Source organism: Taeniopygia guttata, chromosome 15 (genome assembly GCF_048771995.1).
Source record: "Taeniopygia guttata chromosome 15, bTaeGut7.mat, whole genome shotgun sequence".
NCBI lineage: Eukaryota > Metazoa > Chordata > Aves > Passeriformes > Estrildidae > Taeniopygia > Taeniopygia guttata.
The window spans coordinates 693,903-715,490 of NC_133040.1; the positions used below are offsets into that span (position 1 = coordinate 693,903).

At 56.1% G+C, this 21,588-nt stretch overlaps 1 protein-coding gene and 1 long non-coding RNA gene across 2 annotated transcripts in view; one reads left to right on the forward strand and one right to left on the reverse strand.

Moving 5' to 3' along the window:
- Positions 1-2,774: 2,774 nt before the first annotated feature.
- LOC121470758 (uncharacterized) overlaps positions 2,775-21,588 on the reverse strand; it is a 152,987-nt gene continuing 134,173 nt past the window's right edge. The window contains exons 2-3 of the long non-coding RNA XR_012058379.1: positions 5,279-6,643; positions 2,775-3,991 (exon numbers count right to left, since the gene is read on the reverse strand). This is a non-coding gene — a long non-coding RNA (uncharacterized lncRNA). The remainder of the gene's footprint in view (positions 3,992-5,278; positions 6,644-21,588) is intronic.
- The window catches only part of RTN4R (reticulon 4 receptor), an 84,684-nt gene continuing 70,585 nt past the window's right edge, over positions 7,490-21,588 (forward strand). Inside the window, exon 1 of the mRNA XM_002187849.6 lies at positions 7,490-8,351. Coding sequence (XP_002187885.1) covers positions 8,330-8,351 — 22 coding nt within the window. The 5' untranslated portion in view covers positions 7,490-8,329. The remainder of the gene's footprint in view (positions 8,352-21,588) is intronic.

The following is a 21,588-nucleotide window of genomic DNA, read 5'->3' on the forward strand; positions in this document are numbered from 1 at the left end:
AAGTGAGCCTTCAGAAAACACATGGATAACCCCCGGATTACAGCCCACCACCAAGTGCTGCCCCTGGGACAGCAGAGCCCCTGGAGGGCAGAGCTCAGAGCAGAGAGCTCAGCTTGATCCTACTGGTGCCACTGTGCTGCCTGTTGTCAGAATCTGAGCTATTGATGATTCCCAGATTGTAGAAAGTCTCTGTCTCTCAGCCCCACTGCCAAAGAAGAAGCCATAATTGGTCTGTGCTGGTTTCAAGGTTGTTTATTCTGTTTATCTCTAACATGTTCTGCTGCCCTGCCGCAGCTCTGTCCTGCAGGGCAGCGTGTGGGGCTCTGCCCTCAGTGGGATGGTACAAACATTAAATACCACAAACTACCTGTGCTGGATTTACAATAACGTGCCAATATCTGTCACCTACGTTGGACAGTGTGTCCCCAGCCTGAACCAACAGAAAAATGCCAACACCACAGTGAAACATGGAGGGCATGAAGAAGAAAGAGGGAGGACAGGGCAGGCCCAAATCCCTCCATCTTAAACCCTCTGACCCCCATGTACAAAACTAAAACCCCCTGTACAGCACTCAAAAATTCTTCCCTTTACTTTGTGACTACTTCTACTATAACATCTAAACTTTTGTGACTTCTTGTTCTTCCTGCAAGGTTGGTAAATCATTCCATGGTTCAAACCCAAAATCACAGCTGTTTCCAGCTGCCTGCCAGGGTCTCAAATGCTTCTGAGCTGGGCCCGGAACCTCCAAAAATGTCTGAGGGAGATTTTGAGTTCCGACAGGCTCCCAGCTGCCTGGGGGACACCCAGCACTCCCATCCAGCCCAGCCTCCAACACCCATGGCATACACGGGGCTCCCCTGGCCCAGCTCCGGGTGATAGTAAAAGGGTTTTAAAATCATGGGGATTTAGGATTAAAAGGAAAATTAAGCTTAGTAGGCCCTGAAAAAATAAATACCCATGGTACATGTAGGCCTTGTAACTTACTAGAACTGCACCTGTGTAGCTAGTACATGATAAATGATATAATTGTTAGATGTAATGATTGTTTAGTAATTATATATAATTACTGTTTAATCGTAAGAATAATCATGAGAATCTGTGGTCAGGGACCTAAGAAAGATCATGAGAAACTCATGTCAATGTATACAATAGAACAATATAAGTTTAATAATTAATATGGAAGTTATATAATGATAGAATATAAAATAAATTCAGCTCGAAAGCCATGTCAGAGTCAGATTTGGGTCTGTACCCCTGATTCCCAGAGCTCTCAATAAAAGCACCTGCAGATAATCATATCCCGTGATTATGTGTGTTCCTGAACGCTGACATGGGGAGGAGCAGCTTTTCTTGTCTTCGTTCAGATTTTCCTGCACCTCTCTCAGTGCCCTTGGCTCCCCCTGCACGTGCAGAATCTCTGGGGTGGGCTGGCCCCAGCTGGATGTTGGGTGCCCACTAAAGCTGCTTTATCAGTGCCCTCTGCAACTGGAAAGGAAAGAGAAAATGAAGGGACAGGTAAACACTGGGAGAGATCCCTCCCTGGTCACCATCACAGGCACAACAGCCTGAAACTGGGGAGAGAGATTTAATTTATTGCCAAAAAATCAGAGCAGGACAATGAGAATAAAATAAACATTAAAAACAATTTTCTGCCACCTCTCCATCCCTCCTGTTCTCTCTGCTCTGGAGCCAGGCTGGGAGCTGGGGGTGCTCACCTGGAGAGGAGAAGGCTCCAGGGAGAGCTCAGAGCCCCTTGCAGGGCCTGAAGGGGCTCCAGGAGAGCTGGAGAGGGACTGGGGACAAGGGATGGAGGGACAGGACACAGGAATGGCTCCCACTGCCAGAGGGCAGGGATGGATGGGATATTGGGAATTGGGAATTGTTCCCTGTGAGGGTGGGCAGGCCCTGGCACAGGGTGCCCAGAGCAGCTGGGGCTGCCCCTGGATCCCTGGCAGTGCCCAAGACCAGTTGGACATTGGGGTTTGGAGCAGCCTGGGACAGTGGAAAGTGTCCCCCAAACCATTCTGGGATTCCCTGCCTGTTCCCAGCTGCTTCACAGCGAGTGCAGGGCTTGGGGCAGGCTGCTCAGGGCAGCCCCAAGCCCAGGGCAGCTCTCAGCCAGGTGAGTCTCCCCAGGGCTGGAAAAGCAGCAGCTTTCTGCAAGAGACACCTGAATAAATCATCAGCCCTTCCTGCAGAGCCTTCTGAAGGATTCCTGGCACATCCCAATCTCAGCAGCATCGCCAGGACCAGGTGGGAACCTTTTACAGAGGGGATTGATGTGTCAGGCTGGAGCGGTGCTGGGATGATTTACAGGAACAACTCGTCCACGCCGACCCCATTGCTCAGGCAGGAGAGGCTGAAATGTGAGGGAAATCACGGAGCAGAGCTGCGAGGGCCATCACTCACTGCTGGGAGCAGCAGCCCCGGGCTGGGCGCACTGACAGAGGGGCAGATTGCACAGGAATGTTCCTTGTCTCTTCCCAGACTCACCTCTCCTGGCATTCCCAGAAAACCCTTCTGTTCCTTCCGAGCAGACCTGCCATGGACTGGCAGAGGGGAGCTGTTCTCTCCCTGCCCTGCCCTGCCCTGCCCTGCCCAGCCAGGCTCTGGTGCAGTTTGTCATGGCAGGAGGAGCAAAGCAGCCCACGGAGCAGCACAGACACCCGGAGCCTCTCCCTGAGCCTGGCAATGAGCTGAGCAGCTGGCAGGGATGGAGTGCCCTGCCTGCCAGGCTGGAGCCAGGCAGAGCTCACAGCAGGGCCCCTGTCCATCCCTGGCAGCGCTGCCCAAAGGCTCCTGGAGCTCTGGCAGCCTCGGGGCCGTGCCCATTCCCTGGGCAGCCTGGGCAGTGCCAGCACCTCTGGGGGAAGAACCTTTCCTGTTCTCCAGCCTGACCTGCCCTGGCCCAGCTCCAGCCGTTCCCTGGCTGCTGTCCCTGTCCCAGAGCTCAGTGCCTGCCCCTCCTCTTCCCCACAAAATTCCTCCTGTGGACACCTGGCTCCTTCTCTCTGTGGCAACACTTCCTGTGGCAGCTGAGCTATTCTGGAGAATGATCCCAGAACAAGATCCCACCTGCCCCAACTTCCCATCAACTGCTCCTACAGTTACGTGTAAAATACCTGTTTTATATTATAGATGGTGTGCGGGTAAGATGGTTCAGTCTCGGTACTCTGTTCTGCTGGAAGGGTCACTCTGCCAGCACAGAACTTCTCTGCCCGCTGGAGTGCCCCAGTTCAGGCACTGAAAATGGAGCAGGAGCTGCTCTGGGTGCCTGGATAAATCCTGCCAGCACAGATCCTCCCCGAGTGCCCCCCTGGCCCAGGAGCCCTGCTGATGTAAAGCCTCCCAGTGCCTCCCAGTCTGCAGGGCCATGTTCCAGCTGCTGGAAATGTCCAGGAAAGAGCCATGGTCTTGGTGCCCTTCACCAAAGTCAACAGGTAAAAGGTGTCAAACATAAACTTTTTCAATAGTGCAGTGGTGGTGGCTCTGGGGAGCCCTTTCGGGTGTGTGGTTGAGAATCTGCCCCACTGTGTGCCCATCCCCGGTCTCAGAGCAGGTGGAGACTGCTTCAAAAAGATCTTGTGTCTCTGCAGGGTGACTCTTCCAGAGGCCCAGAGGGATGGTTACCCCTGGAGCAGGTGACATTCCCTCAGCTGCTGCTTGCCCACAGCTCCTCCTGTCTCCTGGGAGCACAGGCAGTGCCAGAGCCTGGCGGAGGCACAATGCAGAGTCCCAGGAGCCTCTGGGTTGGAAGGGACCTTAAAAGAGCAACTTGTCCTCCTTCCACTAGAAAGAGAAAAAAACTGGTATTTCAGTGCCCTTTTCTGCCTCCTTGCTCCTCTCAGAGGTGTTTTCAGGTGCTCCCAGCCACATCACACACAGGTGCAGCCACAAGGCCACGGGGAAGAAAGGGTGAAAAGCCTTTTCTGGACCAGAACAAGATACACTTTAGTCAACATTGGGCTTCAGCTGTCAATTCCTTCAGGCTCTGTTAAAAAAGAAAGAGGTGGGTGTGAGCACAGCAAAAGGCAATGAATTCCCATTTCATGTGCCCTGTTTCCCACATCCCCCTCTCTCAGTGCCCACAGGCCCAGGAATGTGCCCTAAATCCTTTGGGAGCCCTGTGCTCACAGCCAGGTTGAAGAGAGCAGGGAGGGATGGCACTTTGCAAACAAGACTCCTAATGAGCAGGAAGATAATTGATCCCAGCATGATTAAGTGTCCAAGATTAAAGCACCAAGATGTTTCCTATCACCATCCCAGTAGCAGTTGCCTCTGGGCAGTTTTCCTTATCTCCTGTTCATAGGCCCATCAATGTCTTGCCACATGGCTCAGAGATAAACTCTCCAGGAGCCAGTTCTGGTTAACAGGGGATTAAGGACACACCTCGTGACTCAGAATAACATCAGCCCATTGTGAGATGCTCCACCCAGGGGGAGGAGCCAGGCATTCCCACCTGGATAAATCCGGGGATTTCTAGACAGAGGGGCAGCCTTTCCACAGGTTTCTGAGAAGACACAGAACCACATCTGCCATCCCAAGAGGACTGCAGCCACTCCAATCTGGACTGCTACCAGCACGCTGGCCAGAGGGTGTCAGGTTGTATTCTGACTTTGTCAGTGGTCTTCCTTTTGTATCATTGCATGTATTTTTGTCTTTTTCCCTTTTCCCAATAAATTGTATTTCTGACTTGAAATCTCTCACTGGTTTTGCTTTCAAACCAGAACATTAAGCAACAGGTAGAGATGAACATATAATTATCCAGTCAAAGCAAGGTGTCTGCATCTCGGGGAGCTTTGGCTCCTCTCCAGAGTTGCTCCCACTGCAGCTGTGAGCACCCCGGCTCCCGCAGGAGATCTCCTGTTGGGACTCCCCTCCTTCACCCAGCTCTTGCAGGCCACCCCTTGCACATGGAGAGACGGGAAGTGTCGATGTCCAGCACAGGGCACAGGGCAGAGCCAGTTCTCTGTGCTTTGTCACACAGGCCTGGGGGCAGAGCTGCCCCCAGGACACCCTGAGCATCGCTGCGTGCCAAGGTCACAGCCCCACGCTGCCTCATGGTGACCCCTGTGTCACAGCTGCTGGGCCAAGCAGCCCAAGGAGGTGCAGGGATCTGCAGCCAGAGTCAGCCCCAGCCCTGTACAGATGTGCTCTCTCCGTTTCCAGATTAACCTTTCAGAAATGTCAGCCAAACAACCGCTGCCTCCCTGGTACAACCTGGAATTTCGGGCCTGTGACTAGAGCTTCAATTAACTCCTTCAGTGCTCCTGCTCACCTTCCAGCCCTCTCCCAGGAAATTCCAGCTCCAGGGTCCTTTCTTCTGCAGCTATTTTGATGCCCCACACATCGGTGACCTCTCTCCCCTGCTGCAGCGCTTGGGGTGGTGGAGTGGAAGGGCACTGCTGAAACAGGAGTGCTGGCAGGCGTGTTCAAAAGGGAGGTGCAGCACGTTCCTAACCTGTGCTAGCTGGGCTGCCACTGCAGCAGGGTGGGATCATCCTCCCGCCCAGAAGATGTCCACAAACCAACAGCAGAGTGTGCTGCAGCAGATTGCACAGGAATGTTCCTTGTCTCTTCCCAGACCTCACCTCTCTTGGCATTCCCAGAAAACCCTTCTGTTCCTTCCGAGCAGACCTGCCATGGACTGGCCCAAGCATCCAAAAGTGACCCAAGTGTTCCAGCTGTGGCCCTGTGGGCACAATGCTCCTCTGGCAGCACGTTCATTAAGAGCTCTCCTGTTCATTAAGTGTGTGCAGGGCTCCTGGAAAATCCAGGATGGGCAGGATACAGCTGGAGTCACCCAGAGCAAACAGAGGGAAGGGGGCAGGCGAGGCAGAAGGGCTGGAGAAGATCAGGGGATGCCTGAGCTGGACTGCAGGTGTGGGAAGGAAGAGGTTTAGGGAATCATCTCGGCACCTTTGCACTCTGGAGGAGCAGAAAGAGAGCGGCCAGAGGGAGCCCCCTGCCCTCCCCAGGTGCCAGCTGCCCTCTCCAGGGGTGCAGGAAGGGGCTGCAGGCCCTGGGCTGCACAGAACTTCACATCTGCCATTAGAGGGTGTCTGCACAGCTCTTCTGGGTCATTTTCAGATGGGTTTTCAATGACCTAATGACGGTATCCCTGCCCACAGCAGTGGGATCGGAACCAGGTGAGCTTTAAGATCCCTTCTAACCCAATCCATCCTGTGATTCTGAGCCCAGGACCTTGGGCCAGTTGAGGCTGTTGCACAAATAAGGCCCACACTGAGCAAATCACCTCCAGTTGCCCCAAGTGTTCAGCTGGGTGTCTTTGGGTGAGCTTCTTTTTCCCATAGATGGTTGTGGGCTGGGTCAGTGTGAGGGACCCTCAGCCCTGGGTGTGGTGAGAGGATTTGGCACACAGGAGAAATGAACCCTGGCTCACTGTGCAGTGATGCCTACAAGAAAGGTGGAAACTGGGCTGGCCTTGGAGGGATGTGGTTGTGACAACAACCCTGAGGCCTATATTGGGGTGACAAACCACAAGTGAGGGTGAAGGCTCAGTAGCATTTCTATTCCTGGTGTACACAGGTAAAGATAATTACACACATTATAGAATGTCAGAATGGGTTGGGCTGGAAGGAACCAGCTCATCCATTCCCACCCCTGCCGTGGGCAGGGACACCTCCCAGTGTCCAGCCTGGCCTTGGGCACTGCCAGGGATCCAGGGGCAGCCACAGCTGCTCTGGGCACCCTGTGCCAGGGCTGCCCACCCTCCCAGGGAACAATTCCTTCCCAATATCCCATCCAGCCCTGCCCTCTGGCAGTGGGAAGCCATTCACTGTGTCCTGGCACTCTGGTTCTTGATGAAAAGTCCCTCTCTGGCTTCCTTGCAGCCCCTTCTGACCCTGGAAGGTGCTGTGAGGTCTCCACACAACTTTCTCCTCTCCAGGCTGAACAATCCCAGCTCCCAGTGTGGCTCCATTGGGGAGGGGCTCCAGTCCAGACCTGCTCCCAGAGCTCTATGTCCCATGTGCTGGGGGCACCAGGACTGTATGCAGAGTTCCAAGTGGGGTTTCACATGCACACAGACATATCCCACATTGTCCATGGCTCTGGTGGCAGCTGAACCTCTGCCTAGCAGGGACAGAGCCACCACCTCCCCATATTGTTCAGCTTTCCCGGGCACAATCCTTCCCTCCTCCTTTCCTCACTGAGCAAACGAGTTCAGTTAATAAAAATCCACCTTTCTGTTTCTCAGGAGGGATGGCTGCAGATGGGATCTCCCTGTGCGGGAGCCCTTGACCCTCCCGGACAGGGAGGGCTGAGCAGGGTGGGAATCCAGCTTCACCCTGCTTCAGCTACAGTGAAACCCTCGTGCTCTTTGGGTAAACTGAGGCACACCGCTGTCCTTCCTGCCCGCGGAAGACTGACCCCAAAGGGCAGGGATGACGAGAGGGCTCAGCCACAGGGAAGAGTTCTCCTTCGGGCTGTACCCAAAGGGCTCTCTGAATCCTCATCCCTCCGGCTCCGCACCCACAGCAGCCGAATCTGGTGAGGAAGAGGAGGCACCGCGGGTTCGGATGTCTCTCGCCGCCTCCCCGGTGCGCAGATCCAGAGCAGGTGAAAACACCCGCCGATCTCTCCGGTGCCTCCCGAGGGGCTGCGAGCCGCGTTCCCCGCGGTCCCCGGGGCGGTGCGGGCGCGGCTGCGGCGGGAGGTGGGAGGAGGAGCGGGCCCGGTGCCCGCCGCCGGGCGTCCCTCTCCGCCGCTTCCTTTAGGTGGCACCTCTCCTCCAGGAATGAGGCTCCGGCCCCGCGCAGCCCTGCCCGGGCCGCGGCCGCGCACCGCGGGGGCTCCGCCGCGGAGCCGCCGCCGTCGGAGCGGCCCCTCCTCCCCTCGCCAGCCCGTGCCCGGCTCCCCCGTCCTCCCGCTCACTCCTCCAGCCAGTAAATCCGATCTAGGCTGATTCCTCTCACGTCAAACCACATGATCCCATAAAACATTCATCGCCTCTCCATCCCCGCTCGCTCGCCGCTGGCTCCGGGATCCAGCGCAGCCGGCTCCGCTCCCCGCCGCGGGATCCGCCGCAGCCCCGGCCCCGAGCGTGCGGCGGGCGGGCGGAGGGAGGAGGAGGCAGGCGAGGCGAGGCAGGGAGGGGGAGCCTCGCCTGGATGCTGACTCCAGCTCGGGGGCTGCTCATTCCCCCGATGAGCGAGGGCGCCGGCACCGGGAGCGCCCCCCCCTCCCCGTGCGCCGCCGCTCCCCGCTCGGGCTGAAGTTTGGCTCCGGGATCTGCCCCGCTTTCCCAAGGATTGTACTGCTGCCGCTCCACTTCGCGCCTCCAGACGTGCCTTCCCCGAGCCCTAAGATGAAGAGGGCGATAGCACAAGGTAGGTGCGCCCCGGTCCCCCTGCGCCGCCGCGGCTCCCCCGGGCAGGGCACGGCGGCCGCGGCCCCAACTTCGCCCGGCGCCGCGAACTTCCCTCGCCGCAACTTTTTTTTTTTCCCCCGTGGGGTCTTCGGGAGCGGCCGAGGTCCCACGAGGGGAAGAGAGGCCGGGGGCCGGGCCGGGAGAGGCGGCGGGGAGGGCGCGGGGGGAGCGGAGCGGAGGCGAGGCCGGAGGGGAGCGAGCGCCGGGCACGGCTGGGCTCCAGCCGCGGAGCACGGCAGCGGGGTGGCAGGAGGACGGAGCGATGGTGGAGAGAGAGCAGCGGGCTGGAAGGAGAGCAGCGGGCTAAGCCCCCTCCAGCCGCCGCCCAGCTTCGGCTTGGCTCAGCTCGGCCTTGGGGTGACCGGGCGAAGTTGGTGCCTCGAGGGGAAGCGCATCCCACACCCCGCACCCCGCATCCCGCATCCCGCAGCCCGCAGCCCGCGGCGGAGGGGTCGGGCCGGGCGGCAGAGGGGATGGGGCAGCCCGGCTCGCCCCGCTCGCAGCCCGGCCACCCGGGGAGCTCCGGCCCCGCTCCCCGAGCCCGTCCCGCCCGCGGAGCCTCCGGACGGGGAAGTTCCCGGAGGGCCAGCGGCTCCCGGGCTGCGGTGGGGCTCTCCGCAGAGCCCTCCCTGAGGGTCCCGCCGCTTCGTGTTCGCCAGCCGGAGGCTGGGAAGGGCTGGGGGTGCAGGGGCTGAACCCCCTTTCCACTTGCTCTCTGCGCCGGGGAGATGCACGGAGCTGGCAGCGTGGCACGGCAGGACTGCGCCTGAGCCAGCCCTTTTCCGTGGACTTTGGCGACAATCTTTGTTTCCCGGCCCCGGTGTGCGGGCTGGGGCTGGGGCAGGGCTGGCACGGGGGCCGGGGGCTGCGGCGGCGCTCGGAGCCCCCCGGTCCCGCCGTGCCTTGGCCGCCTGCGGGGGCTCCGGGGGCACCGGGACACGGCCCCAGCTCGGGAGGGACCCTCGCTGCCAGGCTGCGGGCTCAGCCCGCTCGGGAAGCCTTTGGCACCCGGGTGTGTTCGCGGGAACCCAGCCCACGGATTGCAGTTTTACACCGGAGGGATCAGCCCACCGTGGGAGCTGCCGGGCTGGCCGGGCGCTGCCCGGGGAGGTTTGGGCGTGCGGAGCCTCTGGCTGCTCGGACCCCGCTCCCGGCTGTGCTGCCTCCTGCTCGCTTCCCGTTCCCGTCAGTGACACAGATATAATTCTCTTTTCCTTTCTATTTGGAGGGCACTCTGGCTGATTTATTTGTGACGATCAAAGGACACATCCAAGCTGTGATCCACACCGCACACCGCCTCCTTGAGAGGCTTTGTGTCCATCTGAAACGTGAAATGGCCAATTTATTATTCTTGTTCGGGGAGCACCTCGGGAGCAGGCTCGGCTGCCAGCTTCTCCCGGGGATGAGGGGATGCTGATACCCGAGCCTCCATTTGCCGGGGCGCGGGGGTTGCCATGGACCGGAGCCCGGCGCTCCGTGCCCAGCTCGGCCCGGGCAGTGCCGGGGCTCTGTGCCACCCTTGGGGCTGGCAGAGCAGTGCCGGTGCTGGGTGTGGTGCGGGCACCCCGATCCCCCCATCCATCCCCGCTGCTGCTGCAGCGCTGCTCTCCCCACGCACTGACACTCCCGGCTGCCGCCAGCATCGTGCGGAGCGACACGGGGAATAATGAAATATAAAATCTGTGTTACAACGGCTTTATTTATAGAACAAGGCTTGGAGGAGTCCGGGGTTGAATTATTTGCTTTTTTGCTGCAGTTTATGAATTGCTCCTGTGAGAGGCTGGCTTGCTGGCAGGTTTGGCTGGAAAGTCCTTACAAACCTGGGGGATTCTGTTTAGCTGAGTGTCCATCCTGCTGGATCTGGACTACATTTCCCACTGTGGGCTCCTAGGATGCTTCAAGTGCCTCGTAAGCCAGAAATAGCCACCAGGGGCAGTTGGACAGGCAGAGCTTTCCCTGTTCTCAGCACTTGCTGCCTTATTAACACGATTCATTTTTACTGAAAAAGGGCTTTCTATGCTTCTTCTTTTTTTTTTTTTTTAACCCGAACACAAACCCTTGTAACATGAGAACCTACATCAACATCACCGATGTGAGAGCAGCTCTCTTTTTTCCTCTTGAGAGAAGACACCATTCATTGCATTAGTCTGTATTTCCTGTCTTTATAATGTAAATTTTTTATCAAGGGTGCTCTGCATTTTCTGGGTTTTGTCCCCCTTTCCCAGCCGGCGGCACAGACTTCAGACCTGTATTCCTTGGGCCCATCAAAGGCTGCGTTTGGAGAGGTTTTCTAAAGAGGAATGTGCTCCAAGAGGAATTTTAGGGCAAAAAGGTGGAGGTGCTGTTGCACCACTCGGTGCCTGGGCACTGACTGGTGCAGACATCGTTGTTCCCTGCTGGATCTGGGATGTTTTCCCAGCCAAAGCTGGGCCAGAGGAGGAGTTAATGAGAAGCAGTGTGGAAGTGTGGAGGGCTGTGGGCTGAACCAGCCGGGCCCCTCATTCATTCCCGCAATCCCGAGCTCAGGAGCTCCGGGCTTGCCTTGGGAGAACCTCCAGGGAGCCTGTCGTGTCCATAAAGGAGCGGGAGGGAGAAGGAGTCCCTGATGGGAAGGAGCAAGGGCACAGTTTGTCTCACAGCATCTCTGCTCTGCCCTGCTCCCCGCACTGCTGCAGGGGCCTGGAATGCAAGGGAACAGGGAATGCAAGGGAACAGGGAATGCAAGGGAACAGGGAATGCAAGAGCAGGGGAGCACTGCTGCTCCATCCGCTCATCCTGTGGAGCTGGAAGCTGGCAAGGGCCCAGCTGAGATCCCACATTCCCTGTGCCAGGCTGTGCCTGCTGCCACCGGCCCTGTGCTGTGCAACCTTCTTCTGACCCCAGCAACGGCTTTGGCCTCCGAGCCCTCCAAAGGAATAACCAAAACCCAGCAGCACAGATGGGAATTTTCCACATTTTCTGTCTTGGAAGCAGTGAGGAGCCTGTGAGCTGGGGGCAGGGAAGGGGAGGATGCTCCGGGGTGCTGCACCCCTGCACGCACAGCCCTGCTGGGAGGGCACTGGGGCTCCTTCCCTCGGCATCCTCCTGGGCCATGCACAGGGAGAGGGAGAAGCGCTGGAGCAGAGCCTGCACACAAAGCAGGAGGAGGCAGATTGCACAGAGCTGAGCTCGGATCTCTGCCCTGAGCCTCCCGGGCTTGGGGGGCTGAGCTGGAGCTGAGCCCGGGGCTCACCTGCAGGGACCGGGAAGGAGCTGCTCTCATCAGCTGTGCCTCCTCTTCCCCTTGGCTTTGCAATGCTCTCTGCCGCCCTCACCTTCAGTAAAATCAGTAAAACGGCTCTCCGAGTGCCAGGCGCCTCTTTTGATGTTCCTGAGGAGGTTTTTTCTCTTTATGCAGGGGGCACAGCCCCTGTGGAACAGGAGTACCCTGCACCACCGCACAGAGGGGCTGCCAGAGGCAGCAGCTGGGAGTTTTGGGGAGGGCTGGTCCCTCCTGGGAGTTTCGGGGAGTGCTGGTCCCTCCTGGGAGTTTCGGGGAGGGCTGGTCCCTCCTGGCCATGTGGGAGGCTCTGTGCTGTGTCCCAGAGCCAGGTGGATCCGTCTGGGATTTGTGAGTAGCAGGGTGTCAGGGTGTCAGGGCTTCTCCATCACAGTGGCGTGGGAGGGAGGAGTGAGGCTGGTGAGACACAAAGCCCACCTTCTCCTCCCCTTTCCTGCTGTGGCTGCAACTCCTGGAGGTTTCCAGAGGCTGAGGGAAAAGGGGACAATTGCACTGAAAAGTCTTAATCAGCTGAAAGAGGCTGAGGGTGGATCCTGCCGTGCTTGCACAGAGATGCTGGAGGAATTCGTGCAGAGTTTGCTCAGATGTGCAAACTGACCTCAGCCTGAGCTGTGTCTGCCTGAGCCTGCTGGGACACACGGGAATGGGAGTCTGGAGGGGCTGGTTACCCCTTGGGTGGTGTTCAGAGGGTGTGTGGGCTCAGGGCAGTGGCACCAGGTGACACAGCTGTTTCCCTTGGACTCTGTGTGGGCACAGCACACCTCGTGGTGTGGCACAGACCCTGACCGTGCCTGCTTTGCTTTTGGAGTGCTCCTAGAAAGCCTCTGGAGTCTGGTCCTGGCCCTGCTTCTGCCTCCTTTGTATCCTTGCCCAGGTCAATGAGCCTTTCTGTGATGTAGTCTCAGCTTTTCCAGCACTGTCCCTCAGCGATGCTGAGTTATGGCCCAAGGGACCAGGAGATGCTGAAACTCAGCCAGAGCTGAAATGTGGAGCCTGAGCAGTCACTGATCACCTCCTTAGCAGTGCCACAGTGCCAGGTGACAAGACTGATGATCTCCTGAGGGCTGTTGCTGCATCCACAGCAGGTTTGTGTCTCTGGGCTGGCCCACCTTCCTCCCGGCCTTCACACTGCAGCTGATCAACAGCACCAGCAGATTTTACAGCATTTATTGTCCCTCTCCTGGAACCAGGAGATTAGAAAAGCACTTGAGTTTTATTTGGAATCCTCCTCGGTTGTCAAGGAAAGCAGAAACACTCCACAAACACATGCAAAGGATTGAGGAGACTGGAAACAAGACAACACAAACACTCCAGAGCTGGGGTTTAGTTCCATCTCAGGAAAGCTCAGCAGTGTGAGGCATCACCCTGATGGCTCTCAAGTAGCACTGTTGGCTCCTGTCTGCATGGGTCAGGCAAGGCCAGGCTCAGAAAATTTGCTTTCATGAAATCATGGAATATTTGGGAGGAATCACCTGGATACACCTGGAGCACCTCTGGAGCTGTCTCGATCTGGTTGCTCAGGGGTTTGTCCTTCCACCATGGATGTCTTCCCAAGGATGGAGATACCCTGTCCTCCTCCTCAGCTCCATGGGCTGTGTGGCCGAGGCAGCCCAAGCCCTTTGTCACCTGCCTGGGTCAGCACCCATGGGTGCTCCCTGTCCCTTTGCTGAGCTGGGGGTGCCTGGCTCTGTCCCTGGGTGTGGCAGGCTGGGGCAGCAGTGATGCTGACCCTTGTGCTGGCTCCTTGTGAGGTGCTGGGGAGGTGTCAAAGAGGGGTAAAAGCCAGGTCACAGCCAGGTACAGTGGCAGGGACACTCAGCGTGGCAGCAGGGACACTTGGGATGGCAGCAGGGACACTTGGGATGGCAGCAGGGACACTCAGGGTGGCAGCAGAACACTCAGGGTGGCAGCAGGGACACTGAGGGTGGCAGCAGGGACACTGAGGGTGGCAGCAGGGACACTCAGGGTGGCAGCAGAACACTGAGGGTGGCAGCAGGGACACTGAGGGTGGCAGCAGACCCTTGCAGTCACGTTCCTGTGCTGGTGTTTGCTTTGGTGGCTGCTCCTGGGGAAGAAGCCCCTGGCCAGGTTTCTGTGGCCTGGCTCAGGCTGCCCCAGCCTGGTGTCCCACAGCAATGGTAATTCAGCAGCTCCTGGAGCTCTGTATCCTGGGATGCTCCCTGTGCTGGGAGCCTTTCCTGGCAGCCTGCAGGGCCAGGGGCCTCTCTGAGGACACACAAACCTGGCCAAATCCCAGAATCCTGGAGGGGCTGCTGGGAGGCTCCAGAACGGGGCTGTTGCACCTCAGCTCAGCTCTGCTGTGGATTTCTCTGTCCAAGCTTTGGAAACCTCCAGTGATGGAGCCTTGCTGGCCTTTCCCAGGGCTGGAGCTGGTTGAAAAGCTTTTCCTGATGTCCAAACTGAAGCTCCCAAGCTGTAGTTCTTGGCTGTGGCTCCTTGCTGTGTCACCTGGCACACAAAGGTGTGGTTTGCTTTGCCATCCTTTCAACTGCCTGGAGTAGCTGGAGGCTGGAATTAAATCTCATTTCACCTTCTCTTTGCCAAGCCCAACCATCATAATTCCCTCTGCTGACCCTGTAGGATATACTAGGGCATATATTGGGAGGGGATCATTCCCTGTGAGGGTGGGCAGGCCCTGGCACAGGGTGCCCAGAGCAGCTGTGGCTGCCCCTGGATCCCTGGAAGTGCCAAGGCCAGGCTGGACACTGGGGCTGGGAGCAGCTTGGGATGGTGGAGCTCCAGCCCAGCCAGCTGAGGACAAGGACTGGACATCAGCTCCTTCCTTCCACTGTCAGTGTTCAGGAACACACACAATCACAGGATATGATTATCTGCAGGTGCTTCTATTAAGAGCTCTGGGAATCAGGGGTGCCACAGACCCAAATCTGACTCTGACATGGCTTTTGAGCTGAATGTATTTTATATTCTATCATTATATAACTTACATATTCATTATTAAACTTATATTGTTCTATTGTGTACATTGACTTTATTCAACCATGAATTTCTCGTGATCTTTCTTAGGTCCTTGACCACACTTTCTCATGATTATTCTTACGATTAAACAGTAATTATATATAATTACTAAACAATCATCACATCTAACAATTATATCATTTATCATGTACTAGCTACACAGGTGCAGTTCTAGTAAGGTACAAAGTCTTCCTGTACTTGGGGTATTTATTTTCTTGTCAGGGCCTACTAAGCTTAATTTTCCTTTTAACCCTAAATCCCCATGATTTTAAACCCTTTTACTATCACCAGGACCTGCATCCTGAGAGGATCCAAACCCTTGTGCCCCATGGTGCTTGTTTGCTGGAGCTGACCCACAGAAACCTCCTGGTCAGGCATTTCTGTCCTGATCCCTGGGCTGCAGAGCCTTTATTGCCAGCGGGGCTCTGATCCCACCCCCAGCAGCAGTTCCACAGGGAGGAGGGCACAGAGCAAAGGGATGCAGAGTGGGGCAGGCTCAGTGCCTGGAGGGAGCTCCAGCCCACCCCAGCTCTGTGTCCCACTGCAGCTGGACACGCTCCCTCCCTGCCTCTGGAGCCCCGCTGCCTTCCCAGCACTCCTGCTGGCTTTTCCCTCTCCCTGCTGCACCTTCTGCTGGAAACAAAGGCATGTTTGCATTCCAGTGCCATGCTTCCCTTTCTTCCCGGAGTGCAGGGGATAATTACAGTGCCTTGCACTAATTGGTCCCTTATTAGTGATAATTGTGATTTACATGGTCTCTAGGAAGGGGCATTTCTGTGGCAGAAGTGATGCTCTAATGTCACACTTCGCAGTGCCTTCTGATGTGTCACCTCATCTCCCGTGAGCTGCTCGTGGGGGAAACGGGTTCACTTTTATTTTTTTGTTAAAAACCAATCTTTTGCAAGAACCATCTGGCTGCTAAATTCTCCTCCCGGAGCTGTGCGGTTTGCAGGGAGTTCATTTGCGTCTTTAGCTACTAAAGAGGAAGTAAAAGTGACTGATTAGTCTGAGACTGGGACCATTCACATCAAAGTGACAGATTTTGTGAGCTGGATTTGGGGAAGTGTTTAAAACTGGTGTGTTTTCATTAAATTTTGAAGACTGTGGGCAGAAGTGTGCTCTTGGCACTGCAGCTCAGCGCTCAGCCCTGCACCCTGGGTTGTTATGTCACAGTGAATTGTGGGGCTGTTCAAATTTGCCTCTGCTTGTTTGATGACTTTAAATATTGATTTTAATTGTGCCTCTTTCTTAAGGTTGTAAGTGATGGTGGGAGCCATGGACAATAATCCTCGAGCACAACACAGCCATGTGCGCTGGGAGGTGGGAACTCAGCCTGGCTCTTCAGCAGAGGGGAGGGAGAGAAAGGAAAATACCTTTGCAGCCCCCAAACTCAGCTTTTCCTGCTCCCATGGGGGCTTTGCAGGGATGTCCCATGAGCTGCTGGCCAAGTCGGGCTCTCAGAAGCCCTGTGGGGGTGCCAGGGTAAGGCTGGGAGGGCTCCACACTCTCCCCTGTCCAGAGGGGTGGTTGGAAAGCCTCAGAGCAAGTCCAGAGTTTGGGAATGTGGGGTTTGTCTCTGCAGAGAGAAATGGTCAGAGATCTTTGCACTATGAAGATCTGGAGGGACGGGACACGGGGAATGGCTTCAAACACACACAGAGTGGGTCTAGATTGGGTATCAGGATCCTTCCCTGTGAGGGTGGGCAGCCCTGGCACAGGTGCCCAGAGCAGCTGTGGTGCCCCTGGATCCCTGGCAGTGCCCAAGGCCAGGCTGGACAGGGCTTGGAGCAGCCTGGGATAATGGAAGGTGTCCCTGCCATGGCAGGGGTGGCACTGGGTGGGATTGAAGGTCCCTCCACACCCAGACCAGTCTGGGACTCTGGGATGGCACATCCCTGTGGCACTGGCACGTTCTCAGGAGCAGTGGGAGCTGTGCTGTGAGCAAATCCCTGTCCCTGCGCTCGGGCTCCTTGCCAAGCACACACCCTGAGGGCTGTGGCCCCATCAGTGCTCTCTGTGGCCCTGCACACACGGTTGGCATTGGCTTTACACTAGAGGGCTGTCTGTCCTTTCCCTTTGCGAGCAGCCCGTGTGCCGAGCGGTCCTGGCAGGATCCCCCATTTACAGCATCCCGTCCTGTGGGGTGGGCAGTGCTGCAGGCTGCTCCTTGCTGCTCCTTGCTGCTCCTTGCTGCTCCTTGCTGCTCCTTGCTGCTCCTTGCTGCTCCTTGCTGCTCTCTGTGCTGCTCACAGCATCCCTGCCCTGTGCTAGGAGCTGTTCTGGTGCTCTCTGCCTCTGCCCCTGCCCAGCTCAGCAGGGAGCAGCACCTTCCAAACAGGATTCCTTCCTGTCCTGGTTTGAAGAGCAAAACCAGTGAGAGGCTCTAAGTCAGAAATATAGTTTATTAGGAAAAGGGAACAAAGAACCAAATGCATACAATAGCACAAAAGAAGAACCACTGAGAGAGTCAGAAATACAGCCTGACACTCGCTGGCTGGGGCGGTGGTGGCAGATATGGTTCTGTCCAAGCAGTGCTCCTGTAGACTGATGGAGTTTCCCTCTGGAGCTCCAGTGCAGAGAAGGTCTCAGCTGTTCCTCTTGGAAGAGGGGATTTATTTGTTGTCTGTACAGCCCTGCTTATATCCTTGATGGTTTTATTTGGCTCCTCCCTCTGGGCGGAGCATCTCACAATGGAATGCTGTGACCTTATCAGTCATGTGGCTAAAAGAACAGCTCCTCCTGGAGGGACTGATCTCTAAGGAAAGAAAGGGATTGCAGCTCGAGGTGGTAATGGAATACATCCCAATATTATAACCTAGGACACTTCCCCTCCTGTTTTTCCAGGCCCCTTTTGCTGCCAGGCGCAGAGCACTCTGTGGTAGCACAGGGCTGCTCTGGGTCTCCAGGAGTGTGGCAATTCCTGCTGCTGCCCTGCCCGGGGAGCATCTGCAGCCCTGAACAGCTGTGGGGTGACAGGAATGGCTTTGGAAATGTCTCTGGGGGCTGGAGGAGCCTTCAGTGTCCCAGGGCTGAGATTTGGCAGCTTCTGCCTGAAAGTTCAGCTGGGACAGCTCCTCTGGCTCTCCTGTGGGACCTCTGGGGGGCTGGGACCTCTGGGGACATTGCCACCATGGAGCCTGGTTGCTTTGGACCCCTGCTGCCATTTGTTTCATGGAATCACAGAATATCCTGAGCTGGAGGGACCCACAGGGATCACCCAGCCCAGCCCCTGGCCCTGCCCAGACCCCCAACAACCCCACCCTGGGCATCCCTGGCAGCGCTGCCCAAAGGCTCCTGGAGCTCTGGCAGCCTCGGGGCCGTGCCCATTCCCTGGGGAGCCTGGGCAGTGCCAGCACCTCTGGGGGAAGAACCTTTCCTGATCTCCAGCCTGAGCTGCCCTGGCACAACTTCCTGCTGGTTGAATTTAATTGATTGGTTTCATTCTGTCCCCATTCACCTTTAACTCGTAAAGTTGGTCAAGATGGAACCAGCTGAAGCTTGCCTTTGCCTGACAGACCTGGTTTGAATTCAGGTCTGCCTGGAGAATTCCAGCCCCAAACACAACCCCTCCCAGTGCCTCCCACGTGCCTCATGCCGTGCATTTCTGGCACTGAATTTTCCTGTTCCTGGGTGCCTGGAGCAGTGGCAGCTGCTCCTGTCCGGCCATGTGCCACCCTGTCCCAGGGAAGGTGGTGGGACACTGCTGGGCCATGGGGACCCACGGCTCTGCACCCACGGCTGGGACAGGAGCTGGAGCAGGAGCAGTGGGGCCTGCTGTCCCCTGGGCTCAGGACAGGGATGTCCCCAGGGTCACTGCTCAGTGCACTGCTGCAGGCAGCATGGCCTGCTGTCCCTGTCCTGTCACCCAGGGCACAGCTGGGGGCTGTGGGCAGGCAGGAGGGCCCGTGTGCCAGCCAGGCAGGGCAGCTCAGGAGCCACGCAACATGGAATGGGTTGGGTTGGTTTGGAGGGACCCTACAGCCCATCCAGTGCCACCCTGCCATGGCAGGGACACCTTCCACTGTCCCAGGCTGCTCCAGCCTGGCCTTGGGCACTGCCAGGCCTGGGGCAGCTGCCCAGGCTGGGTTCATGGGCTGTCAGAATCTGTGGTATTTAAATGATCCCCAGATTGTAGAAAGTCTCTGTCTTTCTGCCCTGTTGCCAAAGCAGAAGCCATAATTGGTCTGTGCTGGTTTCAAGGTTGTTTATTCTGTTTATCTCTAACATGTTCTGCTGCCCTGCCGCAGCTCTGTCCTGCAGGGCAGCGTGTGGGGCTCTGCCCTCAGTGGGATGGTACAAACATTAAATACCACAAACTACCTGTGCTGGATTTACAATAACGTGCCAATATCTGTCACCTACGTTGGACAGTGTGTCCCCAGCCCAAACCAACAGAAAAATGCCAACACCACAGTGAAACATGGAGGGCATGAAGAAGGAGAAAAAGGACAAGGCACACCCAATTTCCTCCATCTTGTCCCCTTTGGACCCCTAATCTAGAATCCTAAAATTTTACTTTTGCACCCATGCCACACTTAATTATTACTGATATCAAACACTCGGAGTTTGTAATTCATCCTGTAAGACTGAAAACTCTTTTCCATGGACAGAGATCACAGCCAGTGTCTCTGGGGGCTCTGTCCAGGGGGGTTCCTGACCCCTGCCAGGGTCCCAGACCTGCCAGGGCAGCCAGAGGGAAGCCCTGCATTCCCACAATGGCTGCATCTCTCACCCCCCCCCTGCTCCCCCACATTTGCACAGCTCTGGGCAGAGCTGCTGGATCCCCCACTTGGCTGGGTCCGTTTCAGGCCATAAAATGGATTTTAGCCCTTCTGGGTGGGCAGCAAAGGGATTGTGCTCGCCCAGCTTCCCTGGGCATGGCAGGGGGATAAGGCTCAGCTCCTGCAGGATTGATGTTCCAGGATTGATGTTCCAGGATTGATGTTCGAGGTTTGAAGCTCCAGTTCTGACATCAGAGTTCAGCTGGGCTTGGCGGCAGAGCCTGGCTGAGGGCTGCAGCCTCATGTTGAGGTGACCTCCAAGGTCACACGCTTGGGTTTAATGTCACCCACAAGCCCAAGGAGCTGTTTCTCCCAAGCTTTCACCAAGACCCAGCTTCTACCATGACACAAATTTTGCTGCTGAGGCCCTGGGGGCAATGTGGGGTCTGGAAATCAGACAGTGGTTGTTTAAACTCGAGCACTGTTCCTGTTTTCCCGAGGATGTGTCCTCTGCTGGGAGCACAGCGTGGTCCCAAAGCCCTGGGAAGGGCCTCTGTGAGGGGCTGGGGGTGCTGCTGGCCAGGGATCGTGTCCAGTCCCTGTTCCCTTCTCTCCCAGGCTGGAAGGGAGCTCCAGGGGACAGCACAGCCAAGGAGAGACATTTGTGCCAGTGGCACAATCAATGACCCTGAGCTGCCCTGGGGAGCCAGCCCAGGAGAGCCTTTCCTTTGCCATAGCTTTTCTGTGGGAAATGCTTTGCTTTCTCTGTTTATTTTTGGCTTTCCTAGAGTTTCTCAAGGCTTACAATTAATCCTGAGCTTTGGGGCGGCCAGCTGGGCTGCAGGGCCAGAGTCTGACTCAGAACACTGGGTTTGGCCACTTCCTGGGGAGCTTGGATTTACTGGGAGCTTGGAAAAGTTTAACCTGGGGCCACCTGGGCCACGTGCAGAGTGCTTTGCATGGAGAGACAGCTGGGCCAGGGGATGTGTCCCTGCCCATGGCAGGGGTGGCACTGGATGAGCTTTAGGGTCCCCACAATCGAAACCATCCCAGGATTCTGTGATCCTGTTTTTACAGCCACAAGGATCCCCCAGCTCAGCCTGTGCCTGCTCCAGCCCTGCTCCCTCCCAGCTCCTGGGTGCTCTGCACTCTCCTCCCTGCCCTGGCTGGATGGACCCTCTGGAAGTGTTGGGGCTCTGCTGGTCTCACCTGGGTTTCTGAGTGTTCTAACTCCTCTCCTCCTAAAATTAGGGCCTCACCGTGGCCATGTGAGCACGACTGCCTGCCACCTTGTGCCCTGAGTGGTGCTCCTGAAGCCACCCCTCAGGCTTGGTGTGGGAACAATGCTGTGAAAGCCCCTAAAGCTCTGTGGGAACACTGCTGTGAAAGTCCCTAAAGCTCTGTGTGATATCTGGTGTGAAAGCCCCTAAAGCTCTGTGGGATATCTGGTGTGAAAGCCCCTAAAGCTCTGTGGGGATATCTGGGTGTGGGGTGAGGTGGGCAGTGATGGACAGGGCTTTAACAGTGTGAAAAACACTAAATACTTGTTTCTTAAAATTTTAGAAGTTTAATAATAATAAAATGGTTATAAAAATAATAATACAATTAGAGTAATAAAGTTTAGAGTTAGGACAATTATAAGATAATAAAAAATAAAGGATTACAGACGTCCGGATGCTCTGGACACTAAGTCAGGAAAAGCATGACTTGTGAACAAAGGAATCACCCTTAAACTAATACACTTGTTGCATATTCATACACCTTCATGGTTATTCATACTTTCTATTCTAAACAAGAAACTCTGTCTGTTGTAGGTCAACTGTTTCTTTTAATTCTTTGGCATCTTCAAGTCTGAGCAAGGCCTGAAGAAATTAGTTTCTTCTGATAAGAAGCCATAAATTCCTCTCCTTTGGAAGATTTAGGTGTTCTTCAAAACAAGTATCTCATCCCTAAAGAAAAAAACTTCCCCCACATACACAGTCTCTATTTTAACAGTATGTTGTAACCTAAAACTACACTTAACACACTACGTAAGAGAATTCATACAGCATAACTTTCTAACATTACACATATAATATTCATTGTAACATTTGCGAAAAGCCAGTCATAAAATATGCATTTTTCACAAACAGCACAGGAATTCTCACCATGATGGGAGCCAGAACCTGGCTGGGAGGGGCAGAGGGGAGAAGGAGTGA